Here is a 20,498-nt window from a genome sequence, read left to right as displayed (position 1 = left end):
TCAAATCTGTTGATCATTCTTCAGTCCTTAGCTTACCTGCTCCTCAGCAGCATTTGACACATCTTAAAATGCTCTCATCCTCCGGTTTCTGTGAAGCAACACTTTCTTACCCTTTTTCCCTCCTACATCACTGGCCTGACTGCTCCTTCGTCCTGCCTGTAGGTTCTTCCGCCTCTGGGGACCTTAAGTGTTAGTGTTCCGCAGGTTAGGTCCTGTTTCCTCTTCTCTCTTTATCCATTCTTCTTGGGCGGTCTAATTTATTCTCATAGACATTTCCCTTGGAAAGTGTATCCAAGAGCGTCCTGGACACCTCTGCCTGAAACCGAACTCTTTTCCTCCTGGTGCGAACCAGCTGTGACCATGTGAGGAGCCATGTAGGATCGAAATGCCTGCTTCATCACCCAAAGCACAGAACTCCTGGGTGTGGAAGGATTGAATATGCTGAATACAGGGAAAAAACTCACAAACACAGAGGGGACACACAGACACACGCACACACTGACATTGTCCCTGTCCCTCCTCAGATGGGTCTTGCTCACTCAGCACAAATGTATTTGCCAAATGAATGAGTCCCAGTGCAATTGCAGTGTGATAAAGGCAAGGATATGTGGGGTTTTCTGTCTTTACTGTATTCCACAGGCAGGCGGTAACTATAAGGAGAAAGAGAAGGTGAAACAATAAGACAATTCTGATTCCAACTGGAAAGTAGCTTTGCCACCTGGAATGTCCACAGACCAACTCGTTAGTAGTAGTAATTACTTCTTATTTTGTATTTTCATTTTGTTATTTGGACTTTTAAAAAAAGACAGATCTCAAACTGAGTTAAGCTTGTCTGCTTTTGTGTGTGTGTGTGTGGTACGCGGGCCTCTCACTGTTGTGGCCTCTCCCATTGCGGAGCACAGGCTCTGGATGCGCAGGCTCAGCGGCCATGGCTCACGGGCCCAGCCGCTCCGCAGCATGTGGGATCTTCCCGACCGGGGCACGAACCCATGTCCCCTGCATCGGCAGGCGGACTCTCAACCACTGTGCCACCAGGGAAGCCCCTTGTCTGCTTATTTTTATGTTTAGCTGATTTCTTGATATTAAGTAAGTCTACACAGAGAACACTTTCCTCTCCCTGGGGAAGGTGGAAGACCCTGAAGCGATGGGCAGCAGGGGCTCACTGGGCCGCTCACCGCTGGGTTGAAATTGGAGGAAGCACTTCTGGGTGAAGGGTATGCAGGGGCCTTTCCAGCCCGAGTGCAAAGTACGCTCTGCCCTGCCCTCAGTCAGATGTAATGATAGTGCTGGTGCCTCTCATATTCTGCCTTTGATTCCTGAATACTGATGATTTGGAGGAGTGTGAATTGTCTGGCAAACAATTTTTCCTTCATTATTGAAGTCTTAAAAATTTTTCTATTACATCTATGTGAAAATTTTTCTATTATAAGTATATTGAAAGCAATATTCTCATTATTGAAAATTTAGACGTCTGTTTAATAAAAAAATTTTTAAAAACCCAAATTTGCACAGCCTCAAATGATTAACATTTTGTTTATTTTCTTCCATTCTTCTGTACACAGGTATTTGTTGTCATTTTTGTTTACACGTACAATTTTGTAGATGTCTTTTTTCTCTTTTTTCAAATTGAAAATATTCATTTCATCCAATAATCATATGATTGAGTTTTACTATAAGCCACAAAGATCTTGGGGAACACCACAAAGTCACTGTCTCATGAAGCTTACCTTCTAATCATGGGAAACAGGTAAAGGCAAACAATAACTTTGAGAAAGTTTTGAAAAAAGAAGTGAAAGTTGCCCACAATCTTATCTCCCAGACATAATGATGGTATGTGTCCTAAATTTATTTTAAAAAGCTAATGTCGGGCTTCCCTGGTGGCGCAGTGGTTGAGAGTCTGCCTGCCGATGCAGGGGACACGGGTTCATGCCCCGGTCCGGGAAGATCCCACATGCCGCGGAGGGGCTGGGCCCGTGAGCCATGGCCGCTGAGCCTGCGCGTCCGGAGCCTGTGCTCCGCAATGGGAGAGGCCACAGCAGTGAGAGGCCTGCGTACTGCAAAAAAAAAAAAAAAAGCTAGTGTTGATATAGCCTTCTTAAAAAAACAAAAATGGGATTAGATCGTAGGTTTTCTTTTTTTACTTTCCCACATGTTGTGGACACTTTTAAAATGTCAGCTAAAACTTTGTGTAACAGTGGCTGTGTAGTAGTATTCTATATGATGGATGTGCTGTTAATTTAAGCATTTTCCTAAAGGTCGACAGATAGAGTATTTACAGTTTTTTACTCTATTAAAAATAATTCTGTATCATATATTCTTGTACATAAACCTTTGGAGTATCTAAATGTTTCCTTAGTTTATGTTCTTAAAGAGAAATTGCTCACTTTAAAAGCATATCCAAAATTAAAATTTTAGTATTATTGCTACTCTCCCCTACAAAATATCTTTTAATAGTTGATGCTCCTGCCAGCAACATATGAGAGGACCCTTTCCAGTATATTCTTACATTGAATTTTTAAAAATTGAGATACAATTCACATGCTGTAAAATCCAGACTTTTAAAACATGCAGTTCAGTGGTTTTAGTACATTCACAAGATTGTGTAAAGATAACCACTATCTGATTCCAGAACATTTCAGCATCCCCCAAAGAACCTTATGCCCATCACCAGTCACGCTGTTTTTTCCCTCAACCCCTGGCAACCTCTACTCTTCTTTTTGTCTCTGTGGATTTGCCTGTTTGGGGTATTTCATGTAAATGGAATTATACAATATGTGGTCTTTTGTGCTTGGCTCCTTTCACTTAGCGTAATTCTTTTAGCGTCTATCCATTTTGTAGCCTGGGTGATTTTCTTAGATTCTAATTTGACTTTCAAGTACTTGAGTGATTCTTAGGGGGATAACCCAGGTTTGTCCTTGTACCTCTGTTTGGGAACCATTGACCTAGGCTGTAATCTTTCCATTAGTTCTTAAATCCTTTACAACTGACCCAGAACCTGTTTATCTAGATTCACATTTTTAAGTGTATTTTCTAGGAATATTGTAGGTTGATGATCTTCGATCAAAGAAATGTGTTTTATTACTATCAGTGAAGTTTATGAGCTAGCATTGTTGCATGTTTCATCAGACAGGCTCTCTCAGTTTTATCCTTGTGTTCCTAGATGCTAGTCTCTTTAAATTGTTAATGTAATGTAAAACGTTGTTACTGTGGTCCATCATCTGAAGTCTGTTCCTTTTAGGGCCATTTTCAAAATGGTAATTTAGGGCTTCCCTGGTAGCGCAGTGGTTGAGAGTCCACCTGCCGATGCAGGGGACACGGGTTCGTGCCCTGGTCCGGGAAGATTCCACATGCCGCAGAGCGGCTGGGCCTGTGAGCCATGGTCTCTGAGCCTGTGCGTCCGGAGCCTGTGCTCCGCAACGGGAGAGGCCACAACAGTGAGAGGCCCGCGTACCGCAAAAAAAAAAAAAAAAGGTAATTTAATGCCTTCTTAGTAGAAGTTGAAACAAAGACTTTATTTAGGCTCTTTACCTTTTCCCCCACTGACCTTGAGAAACATGGAAGAAATATGTTTTGTCTTATATTTTTAATCCTCAGCAGATATCTTTTCCAGGCTCCCAACAAGGTGCCTTAAAAATAAAAACATTTCTGGTGGATTATTGACTTTTCGAGATTATAATTTCATATTTTTGGTTACTAATATCTGCCTTTTGGAGCACTTCCTCCTTTTTTTTTTTTTTAAAGAAGATGTTGGGGGGTAGGAGTTTATTAATTAATTAATTAATTTTTGCTGTGTTGGGTCTTCATTTCTGTGCGATGGCTTTCTCTAGTTGTGGCAAGCAGGGGCCACTCTTCTTTGCGGTATGTGGGCCTCTCACTATCGCAGCCTCTCTTGTTGCGGAGCACAGGCTCCAGACGCGCAGGCTCAGTAGTTGTGGCTCACAGGCCTAGTTGCTCTGCGGCATGTGGGATCCTCCCAGACCAGGGCTTGAACCCATGTCCTCTGCATTAGCAGGCAGATTCTCAACCACTGCGCCACCAGGGAAGCCCACACTTCCTCCTTTTTAACACTGGCTGATTGTGCCACACGTCTTGTCCCATCTCTACCAACTTCCTAGGAATACATCTTGACAAATTGCTCTCTGTCTAAACCTCTAAATCTCTAAACAGATTATCTTATCTGTAAAATGAGAAGTGGACTAGACAACTCTCTAGGATTCCTGGGAATAGAATTGCTGGGACATCAGGTAGGTATGTGTTTAGTTTTATAAAGAACTACCTGACCTTTTCCTAAAGTGGTTGTGCACACCATCACATTTAACGTTTCTAACCAAATGTCATCATGCTGGTCTGGTGGCCTGGTTCCCTGACATGTCGTGAAATACTCAACGAAACAAGCATTTGGCCAGAGGATTCAGATCCAGGCTTCTCTGCTCACTAGTTGTATGGCCTTGGGCACATCACTTAGCATCAATAATCATTCATTTCTCCATATACAAAATAGGCAGCATGATGCTAAGTTTGTAGGATTGTTGAAAAGATTAGAGATGTCATGAAACATGCTTTGCATAATTCTGAGTATATCCATTTGATGTCTGTCCAGTAGCTGCTAGCTGCTGTTACTGTTATTGCCTAATGATTGAATATCCAGTTACCACCACACCTGCCTGAGCTACCTGCTCAGCTTTTTGGAGAGCCCTAAAAAGACCTTGACATGAGGTATGAGTTGAGGAGAGGGTCTCACTTTGACCTACAGAGTGCTGCCTTGATGGAATTAGGTCTTCAGGGTACTGTCTTTTAAAGCCTTTTTAATAAATAAACCTGTGTCTCTTGCTTTTTTAGTGTGTCCACCCTTGCATTATAAGCAAAAACTTATTCCTTGAGGGCCAAGTGTCCCTGGCACATAATTAAGTAACATCCCAGGGATGGTTATGCGGTCATAGGATCCCAGCTTTAACTGGGTACCTGTTACCGTACTGTTGAGTTTCTTGCTGTCTTTTCTTTTTTCTCTTTCTTTCTCTTTTTCTTTCTTTCTTTCTCTCTTTCTCTCTTCCTCTCTTCCTTGCTCCCTCCCTCCCTCCCTCCCTTCCTCCCTTTTTTTGTCTTTTTATTGTGGTAGAAAACACATAATTATAAAATTTACCATCTAAACCATTTTCTTGTATTTTATTGATTTAAATTTCAGTTTACTTAGCTCCTCTTTCTCCTAAGCCTTAAGCACTGAATCAGCAATGAGGTGGGTCCAACTGAATTGTTTTCCCTTTTGTTCCCCCCTCAAGTAGTGAGTCCTGCCAGAATGACCAGTTCCCTCTGGATTTAGGCTTGTTTATGACACTGGACTTTATTTATGATAAAAAAAATCCAGAAGAATCCTCCTTTTCTTTCATCGTTTTCTCCTGGGATTCTCAGTGGTACGTCTGGGAGTATCAGACTATGAAAGGGAGCTGGGAAGAACAGCAGGGAAGTATGCAGTTGAGTTGTGCACTCCCGTCGGTTCCAGGGTGGGCCAGGAAGTCTGAGTAGAGATTGGTAAGCAGAACGCCAGAGAGAAACCACACCATCTGGCAAGTGTCTGTTCCCTTCAGCACAGGCCAGGCCCCTTGGTAAGAGAGCAAGCTACTCACAAATGGGGCTGATCCTAAGTCATCATCCAAAGGTGATTGTAACCATCTTCCTGGAAAGCCTGCTTGTCTCTCCCTAAGTTATTTCTTTGTTCCCTGAAACTAGCACCCACGTTATTATCAGATTATTGGCAACCCCAGCCTTGTTATGAAATGACAAATGTACTTTGTGACACCAGGCCTGAAAACATGAGATATACCTTCTGCTTCCAAAGGGATGTTTCCTTAAAAGTTGTCATGTTAGGAGGCTTCACTTTTATTTGGTGATGCTCCAAAACAGCTTGGAAATGTTCTTTTAGCGTTGCCTTCAGCACCTATGACACTTTCTTCCTAAAGGCATGCGTCACAGTAAAGCATCCTCCCGTACGTTAGTTGGTTTTTGCAAGTGGTCAAAGGTTATCTGCTGCTGAGTCTGGTGACAGAGTTAGATGATCATACAGAAGAACACTACTTCTAGTTAAAAATAAAAGGTGTAGTTTTGAATGATCCAGATGTTCTCATTGACAGTCAAACCAGGTGAATGTTAATGCTGCTTGATGATATGTGAGAGCAGAGATTTGGGGAAATAAAGCAACACGTTGAGGTTGACCCCATATCCTTATCACCCTGGTGACATCACCTTAATTCATGAATACATTTGAACAGTAACTAGTATATCAGCATGATAAATGCCACTTGGGGTCAGAACAATGTGCCTAGGATTCGTGTCTGTTAGCGGAATCTAAAGGTATTTTGTGGGAGACTGTTGTTGCTGGTTCTAGAAGTGGAGCTTAAAAAGGTGTTTCAGATTTCTGCACGTAACATGGAAATCCTTCAGGTTTTTACACACAAATTATCTACATAATATATTAACAACTTAGTCCACGAGGGCCTTGCTCCACAAGGGCCAAAGCAAACATAATGTGTGTCCTGTTTGCCACTCTGTGCCCATGACCTAGCACGGGAGGAGCTACCACGTCGCAGGCACTCAGGAGATGTTGAACAAGCCCATGCATTCAAAGTTAATACCACTATTTGTGTGAGGCTTGCAGTGGAAGAGTAATATGCTTGTCTCTCTCTCTTTTGCAGTTGTCAGATTTAAAAGTTCTGAATCACTCCCCAATGTCTGATGCCTCCGTCAATTTTGACTACAAATCCCCCTCCCCGTTTGACCACAGCACTGATCAGGAGGACAAAACTGAAGATGTTGCCTGTCCCTGTCTGCCCCAGAAGGACCTGCACGCTGCTGAAGAGGACGCTGAGACCCTTTTCCCCAGGAAAACGTCATCCCATAACGGGACGGAGGACAGTGGAGGAGGAGGCACTGGCGTGAAGAAGAAACGGAAGAAAAAGGATCCAGGAGAGCAAGAAGGGGCAGCAAAGGGAAGCAAGGACAGGGAGCCCAAGCCAAAGAGGAAGCGTGAACCTAGAGAGCCAAAGGAGCCCAGGAAGGCCAAGGAGCCCAGGAAGGCCAAGGAGCCCAAGGAGCCCAAGCAGAAGGACGGGGCCAAGAAGGTGCGGAAGCCCCGGGAGGCCTCGGGCCCCAAGGAGGCCAAAGAGAAAAGGAGCGGCCCTGACTCTGCAGCCAGGACGAAGTCCAAGAAGGCCAGGTGCGTCCCTTTCTTCCCGTCCTGAGCCCCGGGCTCTGCCTCCACAGAGAGGCTGGCCTTGGCCTTACTCCAGCCTCCCGGGCATGACTTTCCCACTTTCAGCCAAAGTAAACCACCCTCTCACCTCCTTAATTAATACTGTGCCTGCAATTTCTTGCCATTCCCTTTGGATTAAGGAGAAGTGAAGTATGTTAGCACACACAGGGTGTCAGGGAAGGGGCGTCACAGGTGTGATACAGGGAGGGCAGCGATTTGGGGAACGGCCGGAGTGTAGGCTGGCAGAGGAGCAGCTGTCAGGAGGGCGCACAGTGCTGGGGTCTGGGAGAGCCGTGGGTGTGCGCAGAGTTCCAGGCAGAAAAGGGCTGCCTGGCTCCCCTGGGCTGCGAGCTCTCTAGTGCAGGCCCACGCCTGGTCTGTTTCTCTCATTCGGTATCTAACACGGTGCCTGATATGTCAGCAGGTGCTCAGGAAACGGTGAGTCATTGAGACCAGAGGAGACAGACCGTAGTGACCTGTAGAGAGAGCAGAGGGCGTGGGGACAGATTGGCTGCTGGGGTGATGTCGGGGGCCCTGGCTGTAGATCCTGTCAGGATCCAACCGTACACTTTATTTGGGGAGTTAAATATTTGTCATCTGTATACAAATGTACTGTTCTTCGTTTCGTCTCTTTTTAAATTCTTGGTGGAGAATATTTAAACTTTTTGAGGACGTGCAAAATAAAAAATATATAACCTCTATATAAGGGGAATTTAAGGAATTTAAGTTTCTAAAATGTAAGTGCAGGGGCAGAGTATAGACCAGGAGCACCCATAAAGATGCAGAGGTTGATGCAATTGCTAACAATATAAAGTCATGGGGCCATCAGACCTGTACAGGGTCAGGCATAAAGGAAGTACATTTTAAAGAGAGAAAGCATTTTAGGTGGCGGGTGCTGCTACTCAGAAATTATTTTATGGTTTGGTTCATTTTCAGAAGGACAGTTTGTTGGGACCAGATGGATAATTTTCTAATCCAAGTTAAGACTGCCTTATAATATTCACTCCCTTCTGCCTGGCAGGGGATTTTACCTTTTGTTTATCATAGAGGCTTGGTTGGGATCCCAGGAATGTGGTTCACAGTGAATGGACATAAAATAACCTCACCGGAAGGTCAAAGGAAGTAGGTAAAATCAGGAGTCTAACAAGCAACGTATGGGCCCTGTTTCCTGGTGAACCTCGTGCACACACACTGATGTCTGATGTGGGTGGAGTGGAGTTTCTTTCTTCTGCCAAAAACTTTCCAAATTATTTTGGAGAAGCTGAAGAGGTTCTTCCCTGTGGCAGCATGTGTGAAGAAGGAGATTCAGACATGAGCTAATGGAGTGACTTACTTTGGTTATTACAGGAAACAAAGAAGAATCCTCAAGGATGGTGTTTTAGAATTAGGGCCGTTAGAGGAGGGTCTGACAGCTCTAATAAGGAGTTTGGTTTGTGTCTAGAGGCAGTAGAAAGTCATAGGTATCAGGGCTCACTTTAGCCACTGGTCTCTGGTGCTTACAATTTTATCAACTTCTTAAAGGAATTCGTATTTACTTTGTGTGGGATACGAAACAACGTGACGGGTATACAGACATTGCCGTAGATTCCATTTGGGGGCAATGAGGAGGAGGCATTTCACAAACAAGGTTGGATGTCAAATGTATGCATAGCAATATTAAGGGAAATGATTTTGATTTAGTTAGGTTGTATAAAATGTAAGTGTGTTGGGGGAGTGCTTCTGAGTCTGCCAACTTAGAAGACAGCAGAACCTCTTGAGGTTTAGAAATCCAGGAGAAACACTCAGAGAGGATGCTAACAGATAGGGCTGGTTATCTCTTTGGGAATGTGGACAAGTTTCACGAGGCTTTCAACCTTCCTTGATTTGGGGGCTGTGTGAGACTGACCTGTTAACGTCGTGGAATTCTTCCATGTAGCCCAGATAGGGTTCTGGACTGGTGAGCCTTTCTTGTCTGTTATATATTTATAAAATTGCCTTGGCTCCTTTAATTTACGATCCCACTAGGCAGCAAAAGCAGTTCTAGTTCTGAAAGGACATTAGTTGATAAAAAATATGTTGGTAATTAAGTCTTATTTTTTGTGCTCTTTGAGTTACTCTCTTGCAGATTGGCTTAAGTACATGTTTTGATTTGAGCCTTTATTGATTAGCCCCTGGATAACACTCCGTGGTTACAGATGATTCGCTATATGCTTGGATTATTGGAGGAGCTTCACAGCTGGTTTAAGGGCTTCTGGTCTTTTCCTGCTTCAGTCCATCTTGCCAGCTGCCACCTGGCTAATCTTTTTGAGGCCCTGCTGTTATCTTACTTATGTTTGTAGCTGGTAGTGGTGGTCAATCAAACCCCCTCTTCCCTCTCTCCTTTCCAGATCAGCTGGGAAATAGTCAAAAGAGATGGAGAGAGAGTTATCAGCTTTATTATTGATGGGCCAGATTGAAGAACTTGCACTGGCTTGTGGCCAGAATCGGGCTTCCTGTTACTTACTCAGTTGAGTTTATCCACCAGAACTGCAGGCATGTCCCTGAAGCAGAGGGAGGACCCTGGGCCCTGGGTGCTTCATTCCTTTTCCCAAGTCTCACCAGTCCCATAGGTCCCCAGTCAGAGAAGGTCAGGGAAGTGAGAGGAATTCTAAGAAGGGCTGAAAATATGTGTCCGGTATTGTTCCCTCCTTGGGAGTAGGGAAGCATGAAAACATGGAGGGCAGGGAGATGGGATTCCCTCTAACAATTATACCTGCTTAGACACTTCTGATTGTTCCTACTGCCTCCAGGACAAAATCCAGACTCCTTTTCTCTGTTATCCAAACCCTTTGGGGTCTGACCTCTCCCTGCCTCCTGGTCTCTGGCAGCAGACCTGGCCGGCTAGATGCATCTCCTTAGGCCTTAAATAAGGTACTTGGCTCCCCCTCCTCTGGGTCGCTCTTCTCCAGCATGATGCCCTTTGTCCTCCTCTCAGACTCCCAAGCCCTCCCCGTTCTTCAGCTCTGAGTGCAAGTCCCACCCAATTCCTCCACAGAGCTCCCACACCCTGTGCTGGCGTGTCCCCTCTGAATTTCCACAGCCCTTGGGGCCTCACCTGTATCACAAATCAAAGACTTTTAGACCTTGAAGAATAAAAGAGATCTAGTCCAGCCCTGCTGCATGCAGCCAGGGAAACAGACCCACAAAGAAGTGACTTGTTTGCAAGGGTGTGTCATAAACGCAGACCTCCTGATTCCCAGTCTTATACACTAACCTCTGCGATAGGCTGTCTCTCAATCATAAACCAGTATTTTCTTGTATGTATGGCCTGTCTCCTCAACAAAAGTGAAGTGCCTGAGGTCAGGACCACCATGCTTTGTGTCTTTTATGTCCCTGGGGTTGGTCAGCAGAGAGGTTTGTTGGTTGTTGGACACATAGAAGAGGTGTGTGTGAGTGTGTGTGTTTGTGTGTGCGCGTGTGGTTTATATATTACTTTATTTTTTTATTTTTATTTTATTTTTTATTTTATTTTTTATTTTTTTGCGATATGCGGACCTCTCACTGTTGTGGCCTTTCCTACTGCGGAGCACAGGCTCCAGATGCGCAGGCTCAGCGGCCATGGCTCACGGGCCCAGCCGCTCTACGGCATGTGGGATCTTCCCGGACCGGGGCACGAACCCGTGTCCCCTGCATCGGCAGGCGGACTCTCAACCACTGCGCCACCAGGGAAGCCCTATATATTATTTTAAAATATTTTATATATATAATTTGTTTTCTTAGAACAAATGGATAGAGCTCTTCTCCCTGAAAATGAGATCCACATAAGATCCCATTGTTAAATAACAGTAGATGGTTATAATGAAATATTTTATTCTTATAAATTTTATAATTTTAGAAATGAAAACTTCAAGGTAACTTGTCCAAGGCACCAAGCTAACGAGCAGCGCTGTCAGAATTTGGCTCCAGGCTCACCTGACTGTAAAACCCACTTTTTTCTCCACAGCTTTGCGCCTCTTTTCACTTTGCTAGGGAAGGTTAGGAATGGATACCAGTGGGGCGATTCCAGTGTCAGAGAAATTGGTTTTTCATTTGTAGGAAACGGCCCCTCTTCTACAGGATTTTAGTTTGCACACTCCATGGGATCCTCTCAAGGACTAAGATGGCCCCAGCTTTTTCCTATGCTGTTTCTCTTTGCATTTGAGGCAGCAGATAGATAACGGAACACAGTTCCCCTCCTAAACAGATGACAGAGTCTAGCAGATGTTCCTTTTCAAGGATGATATTAGTAGTGACAAGTATCTACTTACTGCTTAGCGGATAAAAACACTCAAGTAGGAGAAGCCTTTAAAAAAACAAAAACAAAAGCTACCCTCTCTTATGGGGATATATGTATATGTATAGCTGATTTACTTTGTTATAAAGCAGAAACTAACACACCATTGTAAAGCAATTATACTCCAATAAAGATGTTTTAAAAAAAAACTACCCTCTCTGCCTTTCCCTCCAAACTATCTTGGAGTATGAGCCTAGTTCGCTCCTTTATTATATAAAAAGCCAGAAGACTCCTCCAGGAAGCCAAGTTAGGCTCCCTGTCATTTCCCTGACTCTGAAATTTAAAATTCACAAGTATAGTTTATTTGCTTTTACTCTTTTTTAATTATAGTACCTTTTCCCGAAGAGGATGGGGCCGCTGGCATAAGAAGATATACACAAATACACGTACACCTACAAACACATACGCAGACCTGTACATACGTGGACATCCACAGCCCACATAGCTGCAGCGAGGGGCTCAGAGAGGAAGGCAGGCCTCAGGTTTGCGAGGTCAGGTAATGTTGATAAGGGCTTTGGGAAAATGCTTTGAGATTAGAAAAGCACTGGGCCAGTTCCTCAGGGAAGTCAAATTTTTACCAGTTGAGAACATTATGTGACGTAGTGGATACTGTCCTCAACAGTTTTTTACGTCAAATGCTTCTATGTGCCTGTGAATTTCATATTTCTTTTTTGAAATGGCCTTTAGTAAAAGTCAGCTTCATGGCATTAAAGCACGGCTTGGTGAGCAGGAAAGATGGGTCATTCCAGTGTGCCTGAGGGCGTCAGGAGGTAGGTCAGTGGCCGTCTGGGTTGCCCTCTCAAACCGGGAGCCAGGCGCACTGACTGAGCTGGAGGTTGCCTTTGTAAGTCAGGGTCTTGAGTGTTGGTGTCCATGTTGTTGGTTGAGGGCAGAGCGTAAGTTTTGGAATTTCCACACGTCAGAATGGTTTATGTTCTCTCTCAAAGTCAAGAAGTGAATCAGTGTGCTGGCCCAAGTGGAGGGCTATCTAACATCTGCTAGGAATGAGAAAACCAAAACGATGAAAAGAAATGAATGGTCTCATTAGCCCCAGCTTCTGTGCCTCAGCTTTTTACCCCCATTTGTTTGGGTTTGTCAACCCAGAGCAGATCTTCCTCCCAAATTCGGTAGGTTTGATAACATCCTGGTAGGAAGGTTTTACTTTTTCTGATTTTTGTCTTTGATGGTTGCTTCTAGAAACGTAAGCTCCAAACCTGATTATATCACTGTTTGAGCGGTGAGTCAGCTGATAACTGTGTTGCAGGAGGGGTAATAAAATTCAACCAGTTGAGCTGTGCCTCACTGTTTGAAGGTCAATCACCTGTCTTTGTTCAGCGTGCAGATCTTTATGGAGGCCCAAGAGTGTCTGTTGACAAGTTTCTTTCTGTTGGGAGACTTTTTATATTCTGATCATTTATTAGAAGAAAGAAGACAAATATAAAGACATGAGTGAGTTCTGAGTAGAGACCCTGTGCTTGGAACCCACTGGGCGTTACATTAAGTAGGGAAGAAATCTAAATGATAATGTCAGAGACCCACCTCTAAAGCTTTGGACTAAGTCACCATTCCTGTTTTTCTAAGAGCTCCTGGAGTGCTTACTCTGTAATTCCCAGGGCTTTCTGAATTAGGGTCTGGTGTATAGTAGACCTTTACTCAGGCTGTAAGGAAACAGTTACTTAAACAAAAATGCTTGATGAATACCTTCTCATTTATTTATCTAGTATGTATTTATTGCCTCCTGTGTGCCTTGTTTTGTTTATAAGTACTTTTGTTGGGAATGGGATAGTGGAGGAAGGAAGGTATCACAGGGGTATCATCTATGAGCCTTGTCATTGGGAAACTTTCTCAAGTTAGAGAAACAGCCTTGCAAGTGTTCCAAAAACAGGCAAAAATATAAACAAATGAAAGAACCTAGTGTAACTGTATATAGAATTCGCTGAAAGGATTTAGAGGAGTTCCCTGGTGGCTTAGTGGTTAGGATTCTGGGCTTTCACTGCCATGGCCTGGGTTCTATCCCTGATCAGGGAACTGAGCTCCCACAAGCCACCTGGTGCGGCCAAGAGAAAAAAAAACAAAAAATAGAGTCTTTCAGTTCTGGTCTAGGGAGTCCCTTAAAAGAGGGGAGTATTGAGCTAGTTATTAAAGGAATTAATAGATGAGAAAAGACTTAAAGCAAAATGGTATCTAAATAAGTGTTCTCTGCGGGATTTCCAGTTTTAAAATGGTAGAGGCCCAGCATACATTTATTTTCCCTTCTTCGTCAGATCTTTAATGAAATGACAGGAAGAACAGGAGGGAATAAATTCTTCGAAGATGTTATGAATTTCTGGATGAGGGAGGCCCATAGTATCATACTGATGGGTGAATACTGTGGAGGGAGTCCCAGCTGAGAGCACATGCAGGAGCTATGTCTGTAGCAGAGGTAGAAGTGCTTCCTCCTCACAATGGCCCTGGCAGCCCTGGAGAAGGGCCAGAACTGGAGGTGGCTGATCAAGGGACTGTCGGCAGAGTAGCTGCATGATTATTCAGCTCCAGGCTGAAGTCAGACAGTTACTCTAAAGATATTGAGCAGTTTGCTCTGGAAGAGGGTCTAGGTTCCAAGTGGAGACTGACATCTACAACAAGGGGGCACAGGAGCCCAGGCTTCTCTGCCTTTCCTTGCCCATACCCCTAAAAGGGGGAGAAAGGGGCAGCCACCTGTGTGTGCAGGGTCCCAGGCCAGGCCTCCCATTCAGGGCTGAGGCTTGTTGGAGAAAGTGACTTACTCAGCAGCAGAGAGCCTCATCAGCCACCTGCATTATCAACCTCGTTCGTTTTAAATAGGAATAGTCCACCAAAGATCCCGAGACCATAGAGGAAAAGCAGCAAAGAAGCAGGAAAAAGAGGAATGACCAGGACAACTGTCCTCAGAAGAAACAATTCAAGGAAAAGGACTTGTAAAGATTTTAAGTTAGTATCCTCAGATTCAAGATGATGTCTTGTCTGCAAACAGGAATGGGTTATCACGAAAAAGGAACAGTCAGAAAACAAGAAAGGACTAATACAAATTTAAAACACGGTAGCCTAAACTAAAAGAATTCATCAAAAAACTTGAGTAGAGTAATAGGGGAGATAATATGAGGTCTAAATTCATCAACTTTTGTATCAGGATGTGAGTAGCTATTGCTTAGTGTTGATAAATAAAGAACTAGAGGCATGAACTTATTTGGAGTTAGAGAGGTATCAGTCAAAAGCAGATCTCCCTGGAAAGTGGGATTTGGTGATTGTATGTTTCATTTGAAGCCCTTCTACATTAAAAAATATATTTTTTCATTTGCTTTTAATCACTTTTAATAAGATTATCTGTTAAAACTCTGCTTTTTTCATCTTATAAGTATGTGATGTTTTTGTTTCATTTTTTACTATGATAATGTCACAGACTTGTATAATCTTTGTTTTGATGGTGCTAATGATATGATTAAAGGGATTGAGGGCAAGGAGATATGGTTCACATTTTGTCTACAGATGACTATATCAGCACCCAAACCATTTGTTTTGGGGATGTGTTTTTCTTTTAACCAATATCTATTTTTTAAAATATTTATTTATTTATTTTGGCTGTGCTGGGTCTTCGTTGCAGCACACGGGATCTTCGTTGCAGCATGCGGGATCTTTTAGTGGCAGCATGCGGACTTCTTAGTTGCGGCATGCAGCCTTCTTAGTTGCAGCACACAAACTCTTAGTCCCCGACCAGGGATTGAATCAGGGCCCTCTGCATTGGGAGCGCGGCATCTTACCCACTGGACCACCAGGGAAGCCTCTTAACCAATATCTTAAAAAACCTATGCTCAACTCAGCTCTCTCTCTATAGGCTGAACGAATATGGGCATTAAGTAAAAGTTGGATTAAAGGGCTTCCCTGGTGGCGCAGTGGTTGGGAGTCCGCCTGCCGATGCAGGGGACACGGGTTTGTGCCCCGGTTCGGGAAGATCCCACATGCCGCGGAGCGGCTGGGCCCATGAGCCATGTCCGCTGAGCCTGCGCGTCCGGAGCCTGTGCTCCGCAACAGGAGAGGCCAAAACAGTGAGAGGCCCGCGTACCGTAAAAAAAAAAGTTGGATTAAGTGTGCAAATGAGTTCTCTGGGCTAATGTCCATGTTTTCAGTGCTGTACTTCCGGGAATAGGATCAGAGCCCGCGGCAAGGCCTGGGTCGGGAGCTTTTCTGGAGAGTTGTTCCTTGAGTGGGGCAGTGGATCCCGGGCTGGACTCCCCAGGTGCGTGCACATCTTCGGAGGCAGTAATTGGCATTCTGAGCTGTTTTCAGTCATCCTGAATTTGGGGGTAAAGGCAGCTCACTGTGGCAGTAACTGATTGTTTCCTGCTAAGACTTCGATGGACATTTTATAAGTTTTAATTTTAAAATAGGAAGGTGAGTCATTTTGAAATAATGCACTTGGTTTGGTAGATTAAATTTTTTCAATAGCTGGAATCCATGGGGGCAAAGTAGTAAAAGACTCATAGCAGTGAGTCTCGTACAGTGTTGTGACACATACCCAGACTTTCCTACTCATACTCAGATCCAGCACTCCGTTTCTAACTCTCAGTTCTAGCAAAGAAAGCTGGAGGTTGGGAACTGGAGATAGAGCTAGGAGGAAAGTTGAGGAAGTCTGTCTGTCTAGTGATTTAATAGTACAGTTCTGTATATGGAAGGCAAAAAAGGTATTTATTTTCCTAATGCAACTGCAGAAAGTAAAGATGTATAAAATCTTGGCTAATGAAGTTGTGTAGAAGGCAGGGTGAGAGGCCTTTGGGGCCGAGGCCTCTACTAATAAACTGTTAATTGGTTATTCCCAACAGTTGTCCTGCATGAATGGTATAGTTTATATGTTGGAAATTTCTTGCATATCATAAATACTTGATAGGTGCTTCTTTATAGCGGATATATGGATATATGTTTTGTTATAAAATCAGTTTGGGTTTTGTTACTGAAAAAGGGACTTTGAGCCTCTAAAATCTTGTCTGCCATTTTTTTCCGTCCTCTAAGTTAGTTTGTTCTAACTCTGAAAGCTGGAAAAACGAGGATTATAAAAATTACACTGCTTCGATCCAGCCTCAAGTGCCATTAACTGGTGAGATTATTTGGCCTTTGTATTATTTAGAACTCTCTTGGTTACAAGTGACATAAACCCAAGTTGAATTAAGTTAAAGAAAAATTAATAACAAGTGAGTTCAGTGGTTTTAAGGAATCAGAACCAGGGGCTATACCATTGAGCATTCCACAGAGATCTTTGTCTCCCGCCTTTCTGCATCTCTTTGAGTGTCAGCTCCATCCTTGACAACTGCTTTCCTTCTCAAGGTTGAACTGTGCCTGCCTGTAACTGTGGGCTCATAGCTTAACAGCCTTGTAACCTAGGAGGAAAGAGATTCATTTTCCTGCCCACTCCTACCAAAAATTAATCTTTTTTTTTTTTTTTTAAAGGAAAGAGTCCCAGGTTCGCCTCTCTGGGTCATGTGTCCATCACTGTGGTAAAAGAACTAGGATACCATAGCCCATCCTGACCTTCTGTTCACCGTTGTGGTTTGGGGGATCAGTACTGATTATTAGCAAAAAGATGCTGAACAAACTGTATCCACCTCAGCCGTGGAATAGATATATATCAGAATAATTTATATTTATATATATTTATATGTTTTTTTCCTCCGCCATTTGAGAGTGAGTTGCAAATATCTTGCCTTTTTACCCCTAAATACTCCAGTATATCTTTCCTAGGAGTAAGACCATTTTCTTATGTGTAACCATTTGTCTAGCTACTGCTTTTGTATATGTACAACTAATATGCAATCTGTGGAAAGACACTGTAAGATCATGCAAATATCCTGTTCCTCTTCAAATGTTCGCTCCCCAGATTTAGCATTCCTCCATGATTCTGGACTGTACATATCTTTACGACAGTGGTTACAAAATGATTTTCCAACTCCACCGATTCCTCTCCATTTACTGTTTGTATTCTGTAAGCAAGAGCTTTCCTTTCTCCCTCATTTATTCATTATTTATCTGTCTACCTGTCACTGGAATGGATTCCTATTGTTTTCAGTGGCTTATAATTCATTACTGACCTTGATTACTTTGGTGCTCAAATGGCCCCAGTTGTGACTGTGAGCTCTTTAAGCTGACTCCTGTGTGTGCCTTTTTGACGTGCTGCCTTAATTTTGTTGAGCACTCCCTTTAATCTCTGACAAAACAAGATGTTTCAGGCTGATCTTATAACTTCCCTTCTTGGAATCAGCCATTTTTGTGAGGAACTTTGGTATTAGAAACCAAAATCTGAGTGCTATGTGTGCACATTGCTTTTGGAACATCTTTGCTTTTCAGCTCTTTCAGTTGTCAAAGCTAGGGAAAAAATACACAAGACATCCACATGTACATACACGTTCATGCACATATGTACCACCTGCCTGCACACAATATATTCATAATGCATGTGTACCCATTTATATGCATGTGTTCATACAGATACTTATTTTAGAAAACATGTGATTACACTGAGGCCTCCAGTTTAGATTCATCCCACAATATCTTCCTTGCCTCACACCATTTCATATTTATGTCTTCCCACTTCTTGGGTGAGAACCACAGCTCCTAACACCAACACATTTACTCATTTGTTTAATGCTATACCACAACTAAAATAGTTTCAGAATTGCTTCACCTATACACCTACCAAAGAGAGTTCAGGATATGTTTGCTGTTCTCCCTACTTCTCCCAAAAGCTGAAAGTATATAGTCAAATATTGTGTTTATAAATTAATGATATTTTTTTTTCCATCTGTTCATTGTGGTTATGTTATTCATTTGAAATACTTAGATTCATTTATTTCAGCTTGTTTTCATCTTTCATTTTTAAATTTTTTTGATATATAACATGCTTCCAAAAGTCAGATTTTATATTAAAAGATAGAGAAATGTCACTCCTTCCACCCCATTCCCTCCACTTATCCCTTGTGCATAATCATTGTTTTTTGGTTCTTTCTGTAAAGTAAGTAGATATATGCAAGTTTTCTTACTTCCTCTTTATTCTTTCACAAAAAGTAGCATATTACTACACTCTTTTGCACATTGCTTTTTTCACTTAACAATGTAAGTGATTTCTTCTAAGAAGAATTCTTCTAAGATTTCTTAGAAGATTTTATTAGAATCTTAGAAGATTCTATTTCTTAGAAGATTTCTTCTAATTCTTCTAAGATTTCTTCTAAGAAGAAATCATTCCATGTTAGTTTACAGAATTCTTTCTTAATTGTTTTTACAGCTACATAGTACTCCTTTGTATGTATCCTCATTTATTCAGCACTAATGTTTGGACATTTAAGTCTTTTCTGTTATTTTGAAATTACCAGGTAATGCTGAATAACCACGTGCATGTATATTTTCATATGGTTGGAGGTGTATCTGTAGAGTATATTCCTGTAGATGGAATTGTTGGATCAAAGGGTGCACACATACATACATAGTTTTGTTGCATATTATTTGAGCACTATTTTTGAAGAACGTAGAGCTTCGAGGAGCAAACAAAACATTCATGGACCAAATGCATCTGTAGGTATAGCAATGTGGAGGTTAAAATGTCTTCATTTGATAAAACTCAAGTATAACGTTTTCAAAGCTCATTCCAAAGACGGGAAAAACACGTTTCACCTAGTCTTCCTGGAGGATGAATTCAGGTGATACTTTCTTGATGTCCTATTTGAAAATCCCATTTATAAGCTTATAAGAAATCTTTTCTTCCTGATATTTGGCTTTGTCAGAAGAGCGCCAGGAAGAATTTTTTGAACTCAAAATCGATTCTGTTGTCAAAGGTAACCTCCAGAAAATCACTTGGAAGATATCCCAGGTAGAGTATCTTCTTGTTTACCCCCAGATAGGTAAGCAGGTGTCTCCAGACATTTTCCAGTTTTACTGACATATATTTACGAAGTTTCCCTCTGCTCCACCCCACCCTCAGCTTCTGGCTAGGAAATCTCGTGGTGCCCCAGACTGGAATTTGGAGGTGCCTGACTACAGTTCCTCCTTACTTTCATCATTTAATTTGTTTCTGAAAGCATGGAAGGCAAATATATACAAGCCTTGTTGTAAGGTTTAATATTTTGAGGAGGTTCTGTGACTTCCCTGGTGGTCCAATGGTAAAGAATCCGCCTTCCAGTGCAGGGGACGCGGGTTTGATCCCTGGTCCGGGAACTAAGATCCCACACGCTGTGGGGCAACTAAGCCCATGTGCCACAACTACTGAGCCCGCGCACCATAAACCACAGAGCCCATGCACTGGTGCCCGCGTGCCACAAGTAGAGAAGAGAAAACCCGCAGGCCACAACTAGAGAGGAGCCTGCGCACTGCAACAAAAGATCCCGCATGCCACAACCAAGACCCAACACAGCCAAAAAATAAAAATAAAAGTAAATAAATAAATTCCTTTAAAAAAATATTTTGAGGAGGTTCTATTCCTTAATTGTGTCTTGAGCTTGGTTTAGTTTTCAGTGGGATATTTCACAATGAAGCATGTTTCTAGCCCATCTATATACAAATATTTAAAATGAAGATTAAACATATACAAAGTTTTCCAATATGAAGTTATATTTAGTAGATAGATAAAATTGATTTCAGATGTTGGGAGGAGGATTTAGGATTTTACAGAAGATTAAATGGGGTTCTGAGCACGTGATCATTATGGTGACTTTCGGTATATTAGCTGTCTTTAAATGTGTGTCCAAAAAATTAAGCACAAACCTTCTTTTGTTAAGAGAACCAACTATGGATTTATGAATTTTTCTGTATATTTGGGTCACTGGAATGTTTTGTTAACAGTTCTTTTGGTCATAATTTTGAGATTCAAGTAAGATTAAAGGAGATTTGAAGTTTTTGCATTTTGAAAGGGAGAGCCTGGGGTTAAAAAAAAAAAAAAAAAAAAAAAGACACAGAAAACAAAATATGGTA

At 42.5% G+C, this 20,498-nt stretch overlaps 1 protein-coding gene across 2 annotated transcripts in view; it reads left to right on the top strand.

Annotated features, from left to right (window-relative positions):
• CHD6 (chromodomain helicase DNA binding protein 6) overlaps positions 1–20,498 on the top strand; it is a 218,667-nt gene that overhangs the window by 78,762 nt on the left and 119,407 nt on the right. The window contains exons 1-2 of one of the 2 annotated variants that reach the window (XM_007464746.1): positions 3,460–3,471; positions 6,687–7,207. In XM_007464746.1, the coding sequence (XP_007464808.1) occupies positions 6,720–7,207 (488 nt within the window). In that variant the 5' untranslated portion in view covers positions 3,460–3,471; positions 6,687–6,719. Of the gene's footprint in view, positions 1–3,459; positions 3,472–6,686; positions 7,208–20,498 lie in introns of those variants that run through there. The other variant, XM_007464745.1, reaches the window with a different exon arrangement.

The sequence above is a fragment of the Lipotes vexillifer genome, unplaced genomic scaffold (assembly GCF_000442215.2).
Source record: "Lipotes vexillifer unplaced genomic scaffold, Lipotes_vexillifer_v1.1 scaffold53, whole genome shotgun sequence".
In the NCBI taxonomy this organism is placed as follows: Eukaryota; Metazoa; Chordata; class Mammalia; order Artiodactyla; family Lipotidae; genus Lipotes; species Lipotes vexillifer.
This window is presented reverse-complemented; position numbering and strand designations above follow the sequence as displayed.